Source organism: Heterocephalus glaber, unplaced genomic scaffold, assembly GCF_053883595.1.
Source record: "Heterocephalus glaber isolate CG9 unplaced genomic scaffold, H.glaber_assembly_v1.0 deba00001547, whole genome shotgun sequence".
NCBI lineage: Eukaryota > Metazoa > Chordata > Mammalia > Rodentia > Bathyergidae > Heterocephalus > Heterocephalus glaber.
In genome coordinates this window covers 3,608,937-3,623,695 of record NW_028258340.1, presented here as the reverse complement: position 1 = coordinate 3,623,695, position 14,759 = coordinate 3,608,937, and the positions used below count along the sequence as shown (strand labels likewise).

At 34.6% G+C, this 14,759-nt stretch overlaps 1 protein-coding gene and 1 pseudogene across 10 annotated transcripts in view; both read left to right on the top strand.

Moving 5' to 3' along the window:
• The window catches only part of Kdm6a (lysine demethylase 6A), a 213,940-nt gene extending 205,173 nt beyond the window's left edge, over positions 1-8,767 (top strand). For 7 of the 10 annotated variants that reach the window (XM_021249581.2, XM_004871536.4, XM_004871537.4 and 4 more), the window contains 3 exons: positions 4,281-4,407; positions 6,612-6,782; positions 7,898-8,767. In XM_021249581.2, the coding sequence (XP_021105240.1) occupies positions 4,281-4,407; positions 6,612-6,782; positions 7,898-7,927 (328 nt within the window). In that variant the 3' untranslated portion in view covers positions 7,928-8,767. Of the gene's footprint in view, positions 1-4,280; positions 4,408-6,611; positions 6,800-7,897 lie in introns of all 10 variants that reach the window. The other 3 variants (XM_087189831.1, XM_004871535.4, XM_087189830.1) reach the window with 1 other exon arrangement.
• A 3,126-nt stretch (positions 8,768-11,893) lies between these two features.
• Positions 11,894-14,315, top strand: LOC101723609 (inosine-5'-monophosphate dehydrogenase 2-like; annotated as a pseudogene).
• Positions 14,316-14,759: the final 444 nt, after the last annotated feature.

The following is a 14,759-nucleotide window of genomic DNA, read 5'->3' as shown; positions in this document are numbered from 1 at the left end:
AAAAAAATGGGATAATTATTATGTCTAGTATAAGTTTTATGACTATTACATGGGTTTGAGAAAAGAGTAAGCACTCAATAAATGATAGCTGTTACTATAATTAATGTTAATTATAGAAACTTCATTATACCCCCCTCTTAGAAAGTTAATATTTGTGGACCTAGTGTAGTGACTCTTAAATGCAGGCAGTTTTGTTTTCCCCAGGGGGACATATGGTAATGTCATGACTTGGATGGGCGGATTGCAACTAGTTTTGTTTTTTTTTTTTTTTGGTACTGGGTACTCAGCTACTAGTATTTTTGTAGAGTAGAGATGGTGCTAAACTCATTCTACAGGGCACAGGACAACTTTTCACAACAAAGAAATATCCAGCCAAAATAGCAGTATTGCTGACATTAAGAAACTGTAAAAGAATCTAAACTAAACATCTTTTAATTTCTTTCATCTTTCATTTTTTTTCAGTATGTTAACTATTGTACTTTATTTGACATTCATCTAATGATTTTTTCAAGTTAAAAATTTAATGCATTCAGATTGACAAATTTCAACCTCTGTGTGAAAACTGAGATTTCCTCCTCCCCTCACCTGAAAACTTCAATTTAGTAATTGTGTAATTATTTTAACAATTTAAGAATTTGACATGTCAAGCTCAAATAATTTTGTTTATTGAACATTAACTGCCATGTGCTAAACCAGTCATTTTATATAATGTGTAATCTTCATAGCACAATACTATAAATATCCCCTTTTTACAGTTTAGGAAACTGGGTCACAGAAAATAAGTATATGTGAAGCTCGAATTTGATCCCAGGCAATCTTGGTGTAAAATCTTCTGTTGTTCGCTCTGCAGCTGTCTGTCTCACTGTAGTCTCCAGGCTCTTATCCTGCCAAGTACAGTAAAGTCAAAGCTCTATGAGAACAACTCTGGGACTCTTTTGCAGTGACCCAGTGAGTCTTTATAATTAGGCAAGTTAGGAATACCCTGAACTAGATAAGATCCCTTTTTGAACTAAGAATTCTTTTTTCTTTCATACATATTATCATAAGTGCAAAGTGTAAATTACAACAAACTTAAGTATTAAGTCTCTTTTCCCTTCGATTCCCACTTTCAAATGGATAAATGAGGTGTTCTTCAACTGTTTGCCCACAGCCAGTTGGCCTTTTGGAACAGAATTTCTCTCAACACTATGCATATATAATAGTATAGCCATTCCACAGTTAGCATAGATCTTAGTTCTGTAGTTCTGGTGGTCTTCTAATATTCCACTAGATTTGATATATAGTTGTTTTCTTTAACATTGGACAAACAAAATATCATGATTATAAAACTACATTCTCAAGGTTATCATGTATTTGCTTTTAGGGTTGTTTTTCCATCTAAGAGCTTAAAGTTTTTAAGCTATTCATTTTATCATTGACTGAGACCATGTGTGGTTGGCTTAAATTAAACAATTAGATGCCTTACTGATAATTGAGATGCCTGCTACTGTAGGAGAACACAACCCTGGAGTGATGGGTATCATGAAAGTTTGGAGGGCTCGCTTTTCCTTGCATGGATCTTTCAGTTAGAGACTGGACAAGGCAAGCTGCCTCTTGGTATCCTTTAATCACCTACTTCTTACTATCTGAATTTGTACCATAAAGAATTTAAAAGGGCTATATTAAGTTAACCCATGTTTAATCTGTCTCCACACTGACATTTGGGAACTTTGGAAACTTAATCAAATTATCCCTAGAATTTCAGCATAATCCCCAGTACCATATTGTCTTAACTACAACATAATATCATTAATAGCTTCATTCCTATTATTCTGCATCTTCCCTAGGATCCTTTTCCCTAAATCTCTTTACTTTTTTTTTTAAGGCTTGCTCATTGATTTGGACTCCATAAGAGCTTCTGTCTATCTAAATTCTCCTCCTGTTTCAACTGCTGAACAAAAAAATTTCAGTATTCAAGTCAAAGATAAGAGCAAGGACAAACCAGTTTGTTATTCATTGTCAGAAAACTAAGGTTTTCTAAGATGCTCATATCGCACAAAATAATTCTGGAGCTCTGATTCCAGAAGTAGGGTGCTCTTAGCAACCTTAGCTCCATCCCTTTGTTATTTACAGGAAAGTTTGCATATTGCCTTTTTCTAGATGAATAACTGCCAGAATAGTAACATTGGAGGTGAAAGTTCCTTCACTGAGTAAACAGTGGGATAATACTCCACAGAACCTAGGCCTTTTGTTTTGAAAAAATTGCTGACTGAGCCCAAGATCTCATCTTCACAAGAAAGAGTGAACAAGAATAGAAGGTGAAGAAATACAAAAAAGAAGAGAGTACAGGGTCATATAGTGAGGGGAAGCTTGAGATCTTCTGCTTTTAAAAGTCTTTAGCTTTATGACATCATACAATTTAATGTCTCTGAGCGCCTGCTTCCCATTTGTAAAAGAGAGATAACCCTCCCATAAAGGTCCCTAACTGACATAATGTATGTGAAATACCAAATAGATGCCAAATATTTGGTTCCTTTTTAAAAATTACTGTTTTTATTTTATTGTTGTATTAATTTGTTTTTCTGACCATGTGGTAGCACAGTTAAATTTGAAAATCTTCCAAAAGTACCTGCAGAATTTTAGGCATTTTTTTTTTTTAAAGGAAAATACTGTTTTGAAGTTCGGCTTGGAAAACACATTGAGTAAAATCTGTGCCTCCAGAGGTAAATTATGAAGATTCTCTTTGTTGTGAGCTGCTTTTATGAGCTACCAGCACCCTATACAAATGTGCTGTTCATACACACACACTCAAGTAGCTGGCCTACCTTTGACATGCATCTAGTCTAGACTAAAACAATATTTTGTTTTTTTATTAAGTTAAACATGTAAAAGTTGCCAAAGCCAAACTCAGAGCAAATTCTTTTGAATATGATACATAAGGAGTTGGCCTGCAACTGTAAAGTTGCTGTCATTGTGTATCGTTGAGTAAGTTAACAGGTTTTACATATATTTTTAGTTATCTCCCCTTGGGGAGATTAATATACATGGATTCTGATAAATAATAATACTTAACTTATAAAATAGCATGGAATTATAAATTAAGATAAATATGCTATTTTTTGTTTATATGTTTTTTGTTTTTTGAGACAGGGTCTCACTATGTAGTTCAGGCTGGCTTCAAACTCACAGAGATTCTCCTGCCTCCGCCTCCCAAGTGCTGGGATTAGAGGTGTGCACCAGCATACCTGGCTAATATGGTATTACTTAAACTCCAGATTTTAGTGGTTTAGTAATCAAATGTTTATATATTGAACACTTAACTATATGCCAGGCACTGTCCCAGGCAGCAAATAAATGAGTAGACAACATGAATAAAATAAAACCTTTACTTTTAAGACAATACTCAGTTTCTAAACCTATTTCCTTTTTTTAAGGGCATTTTCATTGTCTCTGTATTTTGAAGCTGAAAAATATTTTAGGAATCATCTAGTCCAGCCTCCCTGTTAAAATGGAGAACCTCAGTACTAAGATTAACAGGAGTATGAGAAATTTTAAGAAATGCAAGCAAACTATAGGAAAATCAGCACAAATAGAATTTACTATGTTAGCATCATAAGTGTGAGTTTAGAAAAGGTATACATTGTAAAAGAAAGTTCAGTTGTGTTAATATAAATGGATTCCACTATATTATCTTCAAGTTAAAATGAAGAAATAAATGTCTTTTTTTTCTTTTAGCACTTTAGTCAAACCAATTTGGTTTTCTGTAGTGACTAAATCCATCCTTAAGTTATTTCCCACTTACAGACTCAAGAGTTTTAAAAGCAGCTGCACAGATGATGTTGCTGAATGTCTCAGGAGTGTTGACAAGAAATAATGTACCTTTCTGCCTTGCTAGAATCATACCTGCTCACATCTGGAATTCAGGCTCTTTACTTCAGGGATGAGGAAATTGACTCCCGGAGAAGTTAACTAACTTGCCCAAATACGAACCAAAATTATCGACTAATATTTAAGCAGTAGATCTGTTTTATATATTAAAAGACTTATATTTTGATACTCAGATCCACTTACTCTCAACTCTAAATAATGATTTAATACTGTCATTATCAGATTTGCAGGGTATTTTAAAATCTGAAAATATCTGAGAAATTGGCAAAAGAAAAAAATTATGAAGTCATAGATATTAGGACCAAGTCTTTTCATTATTTCTTTTTCCCCCTTGGCATTATTTCTAATTCATATATCTTTTATGCTAAAAATATTCAGTTGCTGGTCACAAATAATTATTTCCTCTACAATAGGTATTGTCTTCTGAGAACTCTGAAGCAATGTCAGACATTGAGGGAAGCTCTCATTGCTGCAGGGAAAGAAATTATATGGCATGGGCGGACAAAAGAAGAACCAGCTCACTACTGTAGCATTTGCGAGGTAAGTAACTGTTCTTATCCATAGTTGTTTTGTAAAGCCTCTTGCCTCTCCACTTTTAATTTCTCTTTAGTTTTTTTAAAAATGTATTTACACTTTTATGTAATCCATTTTGCTGTAATTGGCATTATGTTCAGTTTTGTTATTTTCTTGTTGGGTATTATTAAAATTTAATGTGTGATTTTATTAATTATTAGTTGAACTTAAAATTATCTACTACACAGTCATTTGCCTGGTAGATCTTTAACAGATAATAATCATCAAGAAGTTTTAATCTGAGTATTTAGATTGGGAACAATCTAGATATAGACAGATGCCAATAAACTTAGGTGTAGTTTGGTTCAGCTCTATCCATGTGGATAATTCAGTCCTCTCTGATGCAATTCACAATACATTTGTCAGTCTTCTTCAGCCAAGACTTGTAAGAGAAATAGGAACAAAAAAGTTGTGCCTGCTCTGAAGGAGCTTAAATTCTCCTGGAGAAGACAAATACACACAACTAATTGTGTTGTACATGAGACTATGATGAATGTGGTTGGACTTACTGTTATGAAAATACCAAGAAAATAAATGATCTAAATTTTCCCTTCTGTGATACCAGCATAAGAGCTCACAGAGGTATTAGCCTTTGAATCCTTCCTTGAAGAATGAGTATGATTTCAGTGGACTAGAAAACAGTGAGAATTAGAGGTATAGGAAGAATATAGGAGTAGGAAAATGGAACACTTTTAGAAAAGGGTGAGTAGTCCAGTGTGGCTGGTATACACCTTGCAGGGCATTGTGAATGCTTTTAAGAAATTTGGTATTATTCTGAAGTCATTGAAGCCATCAAAATATTTGAGCAGGCAGCACCTAGATGTGTATTTCAAGAGAAAAGTGGTTGGAAAGAACTGAAATAGTAAGCTATTGCACTAGTCTTAAGTAAGAGTTGTCTAGACCCTGGCAGTGAGAATATTAAAGAAGGGAATGAATTATAAAAACATTTAGAAGGTAAAATCAGCAAAACAACTCATTAAATGGCAAGAGTAAGGGACAAATTGAAGAATGATAACAAATTTTTTAGCTCAGATCACTTGGTTCATGCTGTTGCCCATTCATAGTAATGGACAACACAAGAATGGAACTCTGGGACTTTAAGAGATGAGTTCATGAGAATTTCTGTTATTGAAGAAATTTAAGGGTAAGCCAATTTTTAAATTTTATTATTTTGTTGTTTGCCTTTATTTGAAACAGTTGAATTCATAGGCTATTTTAATGTTGTGTGATCTGGCCAAAGTATGTCATTAGGAAATAGGTGTGTTCATACCTCAGAAAGATGAATGTCTAAGTTTTGCTATCATTTTGAGAATGATTCCTACCCCACAAAATTATTCTTTATCCTGCTTGAAACTTAGTCATTGAACTCAATTTCTCTGTATAAGATAGAGGTACTATTTCTAAAATCATATAATGCACATTAATAAACTTTCATTCTGTTTTTTGTTTTGCTTTTGGTTTTTTTGAGACAGGGTCTCGCTATGTAGTTCAGGCTGACCTTGAACTCACTGCAGTCCTCCTGCCTCAGCCCCCTAGATGTTGAAATTACAGGCGTGCAGCACCATGCCTTTTTGTTTGTACTTAATATTCTGTAAAATGAAGCTTATAACTAAATACTCACTGTTACTTACCTGTCAGTTTTCTCATCTGTAAAATAATTAGATTATATTCACTCAACCAAGTGTGTTTTGAGGTTTGGCTAAACACTAGACACTGACATCGTCTAGAAATGTAAATAAAAGTCTTTGAGGAGCCTAGTGTGTGAAGGAAGACAAGCATCCATACACAATACCCTGTGATGAGTACTGTCACATATAATGAAAAGGAAAATGATGGTCATTTACATCTGATTGCATGCTAATTTTTGGATTTAAAACAAAAATAAGGCGACCTTTGTCAGAGTTGAATTAGGCTTAGCCAGAGCTTGTCATGAGAATGTTATTCCCTTAGGCCACTCCACTAAATATGTATTACCACCATATCTTTGGGTTTGGTGCATCGTAGATTCTTAAACATATCCACATTTTTTTTGTTTTGTTTTGTTTTTCAGTACCTACTCTTAACCAGAGATAACTGTCCACAATTCCATTTAAGTAGAATTCTATGATTATACTAAAGCAGTATAGTAAATATCATCTCTTTTGAATGTGTTTTTCTTTTGTATAAAACAGGTGGAGGTTTTTGATCTGCTTTTTGTCACTAATGAGAGTAATTCTCGAAAGACCTACATAGTACATTGCCAGGATTGTGCACGAAAAACAAGTGGGAACCTGGAAAATTTTGTGGTGCTAGAACAGTACAAAATGGAGGACCTGATGCAAATCTATGACCAATTTACATTAGTAAGTGAAACCAACATGTGAGTAGAGTTAACTGGGTTGAGAGGCAGCAATGTTTGCTCTGTCATCTGATAAGTAGGAGGTAATGAAACATTCAAAATTTCATTTGGCTTGTCAGATACTTCATGAGAGTGTATTCATACCATCTCCTCCTCTATCTCCTCCAAATACTCATTCTTATGAAATTAGCGTGTATCATTTTCACTTGTCTTGAGACCAACCTAAATGTTATAGAGCTATATTTTAAGATACTTATGTGCTTTAGAACACTATCATATATTTTATACCATTTGATCTCAATTGATAAAATGTATATGTAGGTTATTAGTACCCACAAAATGAGTCATAAGTGTGATTTTAAATGTACTTCTGCTTTTAGAGCTAATTGTATTTTAAAAAATTTTTTCTACTTGCCAGAAGTATTAACTTCATGAAAATATTTGATGGAGCTTAACTTCCTGGTATGTTATATAACTTTATGAAATCAAAGTATACTTACAAATTGCACAGAGTTTTTAATTTCAAACAGCAGATGCTTAGGGGGGGAAGTATTTTATTCTAGCAGGTCAATAGCTTTATGAATAAGAAACAGACATAATTTATGAATTGTTGATTTCCTCCAATACTTTTCTGTCACACATATGTGAACAGAAACTGTTTGAAACTTAGCTCCTGATATTTTCACTTGAATGGTCTTCAAAATTGCTTGAAGAAGAAAATTATCTGGAATATTTTGAACAGAATATATTACTTACCTCTGATAGATCCTGAAAGTGGTAGCTAGTGAAATTGTAATTGATTTGTTAAATTATTTTTCTAAAAGTCCTTTTAAGGCAATCTTAAAAAAAAAAACACAGTAAACTAAATAATATTCCAAGATTTATGAAGTAAAGATTAATATATGAAGTACAGAGAACTGCCGGTATACAGAGTAATGGTTTTAGGAAAAGTGGCTAGGTGGGAGGGAGATGCTACTTTTACATTGTGTAGCAGCAGGCTGTTAAACTTTCTTGAGAGCTATTTCCTCTGACTTCATAAACAGACTATGTTTGTAGCCCTGCACTCGGGAACACTTTTAACAATTTGTATACCAAAATAAACCTACCTTTTATTTTTAGGCTCCTCCATTACCATCCGCCTCATCTTGATACAGTTCCGTGGACATTACACATGAGACAGTTTCTGCTATTCAGGAAGTAACCCAGTTCTGCACCACTGGTTTTTGTAGCTATCTCCTAAGGCTGCTGGCTGAAAACTGTGTCTATGCAACCTTCTAAGTGCGGAGTGTCAACCAACTGGACAGGGGAGAATACCACTCCTGCTCCAGGACTCTCACAAAGCTCATCAGCTGAACTTCAGAGGAAAAAAAAAAAAAATTCCATGTTTTGTATATATCTGACAAAACTGGCAACATCATACAGACTACTGACTTGAAGACAACCTCTTTTATATTTCTCTATTTCTGGGCTGATGAATTTGTTTTCATCTTTTTCCCCTTCAGAATTTTCCTTGGAAAAAATACTAGCCTAGCTGGTCATTTCTTTGTAAGGTAGTTAGAAATTTTAAGTCTTTATTTGGTCAACTTTTTTTTAATGTGAAAGTTAGGTAAGAAACTTTTTTACTGCTTTTATGTTTTTCTGTCTTGTTTTGAAACCATGATGGCTACACCTTTGGTTCCTAAATAAAACATTAAAAAAATTAACAGCCAAGTCACAAAGATAATGGATTGCACATAGACTAAGGAATAAACTTCAGATTTGTGATTTTTGTTTCTAATCTTGATGTAAATTTACACTATTTATAAATAACATATTTATTGCTCGAAAATATTTGTGAATGGAATGCTGTTATTTTTTCCAGATTTACCTGCCATTGAAATTTTAAGGAGTTCTGTAATTTCAAACACTACTCCTATTACATTTTCTATATGTAAATAAAACTGCTTAGCATTGTACAGAAACTTTTATTAAAATTGTTTAATGTTTAAAGAGTTTTCTATTGTTTGAGTTTTAAAAAGAATTTATGTACAGTACCCAGTTTTGTTCATTTTTCAAATCTGATTATATATATTTTATATATACTTATGTATGTATATATAATATATATAGAAATCTGGATATATATGTATAAAGATTTAGAACTTAAATTTTTCTCGTTTTAAGTTTCACATCTATGGTAGATTTTTGAGGTGTCTACTGTAAAGTATTGCTTACAAAAGTATGATTATTTTTAAAGAAATATATACGGTATGTATCTTCAAGACCTAAAATGTCAGACTGGTTTATTGTTAAGTTGCAATTACTGCAATGACAGACCAATAAACAATTGCTGCCAAAATGTAGTGTAATAGTAGAAAACAAACAGTAATTGAACTTAAGATTTTAAAGGGAATGTTATATTGGCTTGACAAGTCCTGTACATCACTTAGAAGCATTTTATATGGAAAAGGGATTTCAGGATGAAAGACTCTATTTTAGAATGCAAATAAATTGAGAGACTTATTTTTTAATGCTAGGCAGTTTTGAAATGTCATACTTTCCTGCTTGGATGACTATGGGGAGGGGGGCGGGCCTGCAAATTCCATATCACTGAGTAAAATATAGCAAGATTTATTAACATTCAGAAATCACTGCTACTTAACGATTATATTTCACTTTATAATAATAGTACTTTACATTTGTACCTCCATTTTCTGAAGCATTTGGCACATAATCTTATTTTATAATAGAGTTCTCTCATGAATTTTCCAGGAAGCATTAGTGAAGAAGCATAGACTATTGTAAATGAAGTTTTTGTTTTTCTTTTTAATATACAACTAAAGAGAATTTATACTCCTATGTGGTAGAATGCTATGCTAATTGCATTAATCAAGTCCCCTTTCACACAGTTTTGGAGTGTGTTGTCCTCCTAGAAACAATTTATAGCCTGAAAACATGGAAATGTTTTATTCAGTTTATAATTTGGTAAATATTGAATATCAGCAATAATCTCATTTATAATTTTAGAAGGAAATAATTCTAAATCTATTTTAGTTATGGAGTAAGAATGCTTGTCTAAGTGCTGCTCAGGATGTTTAACTATGAACATTTTTAAATGGTTTTCATATAAAATCTCCTATCCAGAAGTCATATAGCATAAAAGAACTTCACAAACATTTTTGCAGATAAAAGTTGCAAGCCAGCCATCAAGAAGCAAAGATTATAAGAATGTAAGGTCATACCTAAATGTTTTTTTAAACTTACTCTTGTTTATCTTATTTGACAATGTCTTCTGTGGTTTTGTTATATTAGTTTATTACCAAGATGAATGTGTTGTCTGACATTTAAGAGAAATTTTGTGTAATATGTATTTAGATTATATGTCCAGAATAATAGTTGTTCCAAAGCTTAGTTTTTGGATGGATAGAGGGATAGGTATAGAAATCATAACTCTGAAGTATAATTAGATGCATAAAGTCTTGTATGAAGTGCTTTCTTTTTGTCAGTTTAATATCCTTTATAATTTGTATTTTTCAGGTCTTAGATGATATAGAATATTTTTTCTTTTATAGAGTGTGTAGGTAAGTCCCATTAAGGCACACTATCCAGGTGGCTTAATAATGAAACATGTTTGCCTCCTAGCACACATTGTTTGGAGAAAGAAGCTAATCACACAATGCATGAAAAAAGCAGATCTGATCCAGAAAGTGGAAACTAAATAATATTCTTTTCTCATTGGTACCAGAAACTCTTATCTAGCATCATAGCAATTCAGTTTGCTTAATCTATTATTTAAGTTAAATTAATTAAAAATTTTGGCTTCTGCTTTTTTTTTTTTTTTTTTTTGGTATCGGGGATCGAACTTGGGACCTTGCAATTTCGAGGCAGGTGGCAGAACCACTGAACTAAATCCCCAGCCCCTTGGCTTCTGCATTTTAATAGTAAAACCCTCATCACTTTTCCAAAGTAATAAATTGACAGGTCCTTCAAAATACTAGTAATTGGCCAACTGAAATTTAGCATCACAGAATTTAGCTTAAATGAAGTGTCTGCTTCTTAGAACCAACCTAGTTAGGAAAATTTGAAGTTATCAGTATGTGCATTTCATTTAGACTACATATTTAATGCTGAATATAAATGTGACCCCTGTCTCCCGTCCTCCATACACACATTTAAGGTGGATAATTCATGTAAATATGTCTTATAAAACCTAAAAGGTAACCAGAAGTGTGAGTGGTATTGGGGCTTGCATTTTAGCAGGAATTACATCATCACAACTGACAGAGCAAGAAGACTGGAGAACTTTTAAGTTGTTTCATGCAAAAACTGGAGAGGTAGGAAGGATCCAGGGTTGGAAAGCTGTCCCTGCCATAACATGTTTAGATTTTACTCTGTAATAAATATGGAATCATCCACTGGATTTAAGCAAAAGAACTATTGAATTTGCAGCAGTCTTCCTGTTCCTTAACCATACCATCTATCCTCTACATTAGAGTGGTACCTCAGTTCATGAACTTAATTCTTTCCACGTTTCTGGTCACAAACTGAATTGGACAAGAACTGAATCAAATTTCCCCATAAGGTCAACATAAAGGACAGACTGCAAAGGAGAAGTAGCTTAAATTAGCCTAAGCTATTAGGGTATAGCTTTTGAAAAAAATAGCCATATCATAGTGCAGAGATGAGGATTAAAAAAATTGGGGTTGCCATAAGGTTGTTGGTAACATTTACCAGAGCTCTGTCAGTGAAGTTACAGCCTAGTTGCCATGATGGGAAAAGGCATTAAATTTGAGAGATTAGTCGAGCTTTTCTAGGAGCTTCAGATGTGAAATTACTTTAGATTTTGATGAATAGGAAATGTCACCAACTTAAACATTGGGTAGCATCCTAGAATGTTTTACACAGGGTTTGTATCTGTATCTTGAAGCACCTCCTGGTGTTTTACTTTTGAGAGGAAGGCATACTTTTTAGTTGAACAGGAAAGTGAAAACTGGTGTTCTGGAGATACCAATTGTGTACAGTACTGAGAACTTGCACAAAGCATGGTGCTTAGCACTTCTTTGTTTATTCCTCACTGAGATAAGTGTTTTCATCACCACCTTTACAGATGAGTAAACTGTGAGGCAAGGGGACATCATGCAACTTGTGCAAGTTTCTGTATTAAGTGATTCCAGCTTGAAATCTGAAAGTAGGAATTGCTGAATTTTTACTCCACAGATCTAAAGGACCTTTTCATTTTGAATATTCTTTAATAAGATCAAGATATCTTTAAACTTGATATAACCTATAATTAAGTTGACTATATCTTTTATAGTCCAAGCCAGGACCACTTTGAGTTTGAAAGGGAACACTATTAATAACTGGATTAAGGAATGGCCATAAAATAGGACTGTCCTGGGTGAACAAGAGTATATGACATAGTGTGTTTAAGTTAGTATTTGGAAAGATCATTTTTGTAAGATTTGCCTCCCAACATAATAATCCTAGATTTTTTTTCAGGCTTAGAATGCATACATGAATTTAATTGCATTATGATTCACCATTGGGGTTGAAGCAGATCATGAATTATCAGGGTGAAGATGTATACAATGAATTAAGTAGAAATGATCAAGGAAAGGGAAATTCTTGTTTTTAAGTCAGTGATGTCTGAGTTATTTCTGTCCTAAATAATATGTATGCTTCTAAACTACTTATCCAACCATTACTAACCAGTCCAGTTTAAGAAGGGAATCTGATTTAGCATATTCAGAATGATTGTCAACCTGAAAAAATGAAGTCACCCATTTTCTCAGTATTTTAAAACCATTTGGCACCATGTAGTTGACTTCCAAGTGGTTAACATTTTTTGATGTGAATCAACAGAAAGACTAATGAACCTAAGAACTATCTTAATGTATTGAGATTATAACTGCGTGTGTGTGATAACTTCAAATAAATTCAAGATAGGATTAACATAAAGGAATACTGAAATATACCCACTTTCAGCACCTATTAGAAATAAGAGGCCCTCCCAGCCAGCTCCACCTCTGCTGTAGGTATGCTGCATAGGGCACATGGCACAGTAACAAAATCTGAGGGTTTATTTTGGCAAGATCCAGAAGGCAGAGGCCTCTGCCACACTGGTGTTCTATGTTGGCCATGGTCAACTGACAAGTAGAGGCACATCCTTCACAGCATGGTAGCTCTAAAAAGACAACCTTAAGACAGTTTTTTCATTCTCCCTTGGTTCCATTGACTTCACTGCAGATCAGGTGCACCTTCTGCTTTGACCAAGATCACACTGAAGACTCCATTGGTTTCCTCATCCATGGATACAGTCACAGAGGCTGGGATGGCCGTCATAGTGACGTTTGTAGGAGGTATTGCTTTCATCCACAACTGTAGACCTGAATTTCAAGCCAGTAAAGTTAGTAAAGTGAAGAAATACAAGCAGGGATTCATCATGGACCCTATCGTTCTCAGCCCCAAGAATCGTGTGCAGAATGTTGTTTGAGGCTAAAGCCTGGCATGGCTTCCATTGTATCCCCATCACAAATATTGGCCAGATGAGTTGCTTAGTGGACATCATCTTGAGGGATATTGATTTTCTCAAGGAGGAAGAGCATGGCTGGTTTTTGGAAGAGACTGACAAAGAGGAAAGACTTGGTGGTAGCTTCTGCAGGCTTCAAGGAAGCAAACGAAATTTTGCATCATAACAAGAAGGGAATGTTACCCACTGCAAATGAAGATGATGGCTTGGTGGCCGTCATTGCCCAGACAGACCTGAAGAAGAACTGGGATTACTCATGGGCCTCCAAAGATGCCAAGAAAGAGCTGCTATGTGGGGCAGCCATTGGCTTTCATGAGGATAAGTATAAGCTGGACTTGTTAGCCCAGTCTGGTGTGGATGTAGTGGTTTTAGACTCTTCCCAGGACAACTCCATCTTCCAGATCAATATAATCAAGTACATCAAAGAGAAATACCCCAATCTCCAAGTCATTGAAGCCAGTTTGGTCACCACACACTTGGCTTAGGCCAGGAACCTCATTGACACAGGTGTGGATGCTCTGTGGGTGGGTATGGGAAGCTGCTCCATCTGCATCACCCAGGGAGTGTTGGCCTGCAGGCAGCCCCAAGCAACAGCAGTGTACAAGGTATCAGAGTGCACAGCACTTTGGTGTTCCTGTCATCAATGATGGAAGAATCCAAAGTGTGAGCTATATTGCCAAAGCTTTGGGGCCCTTCACAGTCATACTGGGGTCCCTCCTGGCTGCCACCATTAAAGCTCCTGTTGAGTACTTCAGTGGAATCTGACTAAAGAAATACCATGGTATATATTCTCTTGATGCCATAGACAAGCATCTCAGCAGCCAGAACCAATATTTTAGTGAAGCTGAGAAACTCAAGGGGGCCCAGGGGGTGTCAGGCGCTGTACAGGACAAAGGGTCCATCTATAAGTGTGTTCCCTACTTGATTATTGCTGACATCCAGCACTTCTGCCAGGACATTGGCACCAAGAGCTTGACCCAAGTCTGAGCCATGATGATGGGGAACTTAATGCAGCATCCACAGCCTTAACTCCTGTAAGTGGCTTTTCTGAGAAGGGATCCATCACACTGCCTCAGATTTTCAATAAAAGTTTGATAAATATATAGCAAGGAGAAAAAAAGCAAATACACTTATTTCTAAGTTTGTATAGTTAACTTTGTTAAACTTTAATTTTAGTGCTTTGTGCTAGAATAACACTTCTGGAAGAATGAAACTAAGTTATCTTTAGAAAATGATGTAACTGATTTAAATGTCATTTTTCATTAAATGTACTTGTTGGATACAACTTTAGAGATGACTCCACATGAAGAGAAATACATCTAATAAAGGGAAATCATACCCAAATCTTTTTTTAAAGTTTTGTGCATATTTGTTTTCAACATGATGTTATATGATGCACATAGATAGTAAAATGGTTTCTATAATGAAGCAGATTAATAACTATCACATACTACTTTTGTGATATGATCAGCT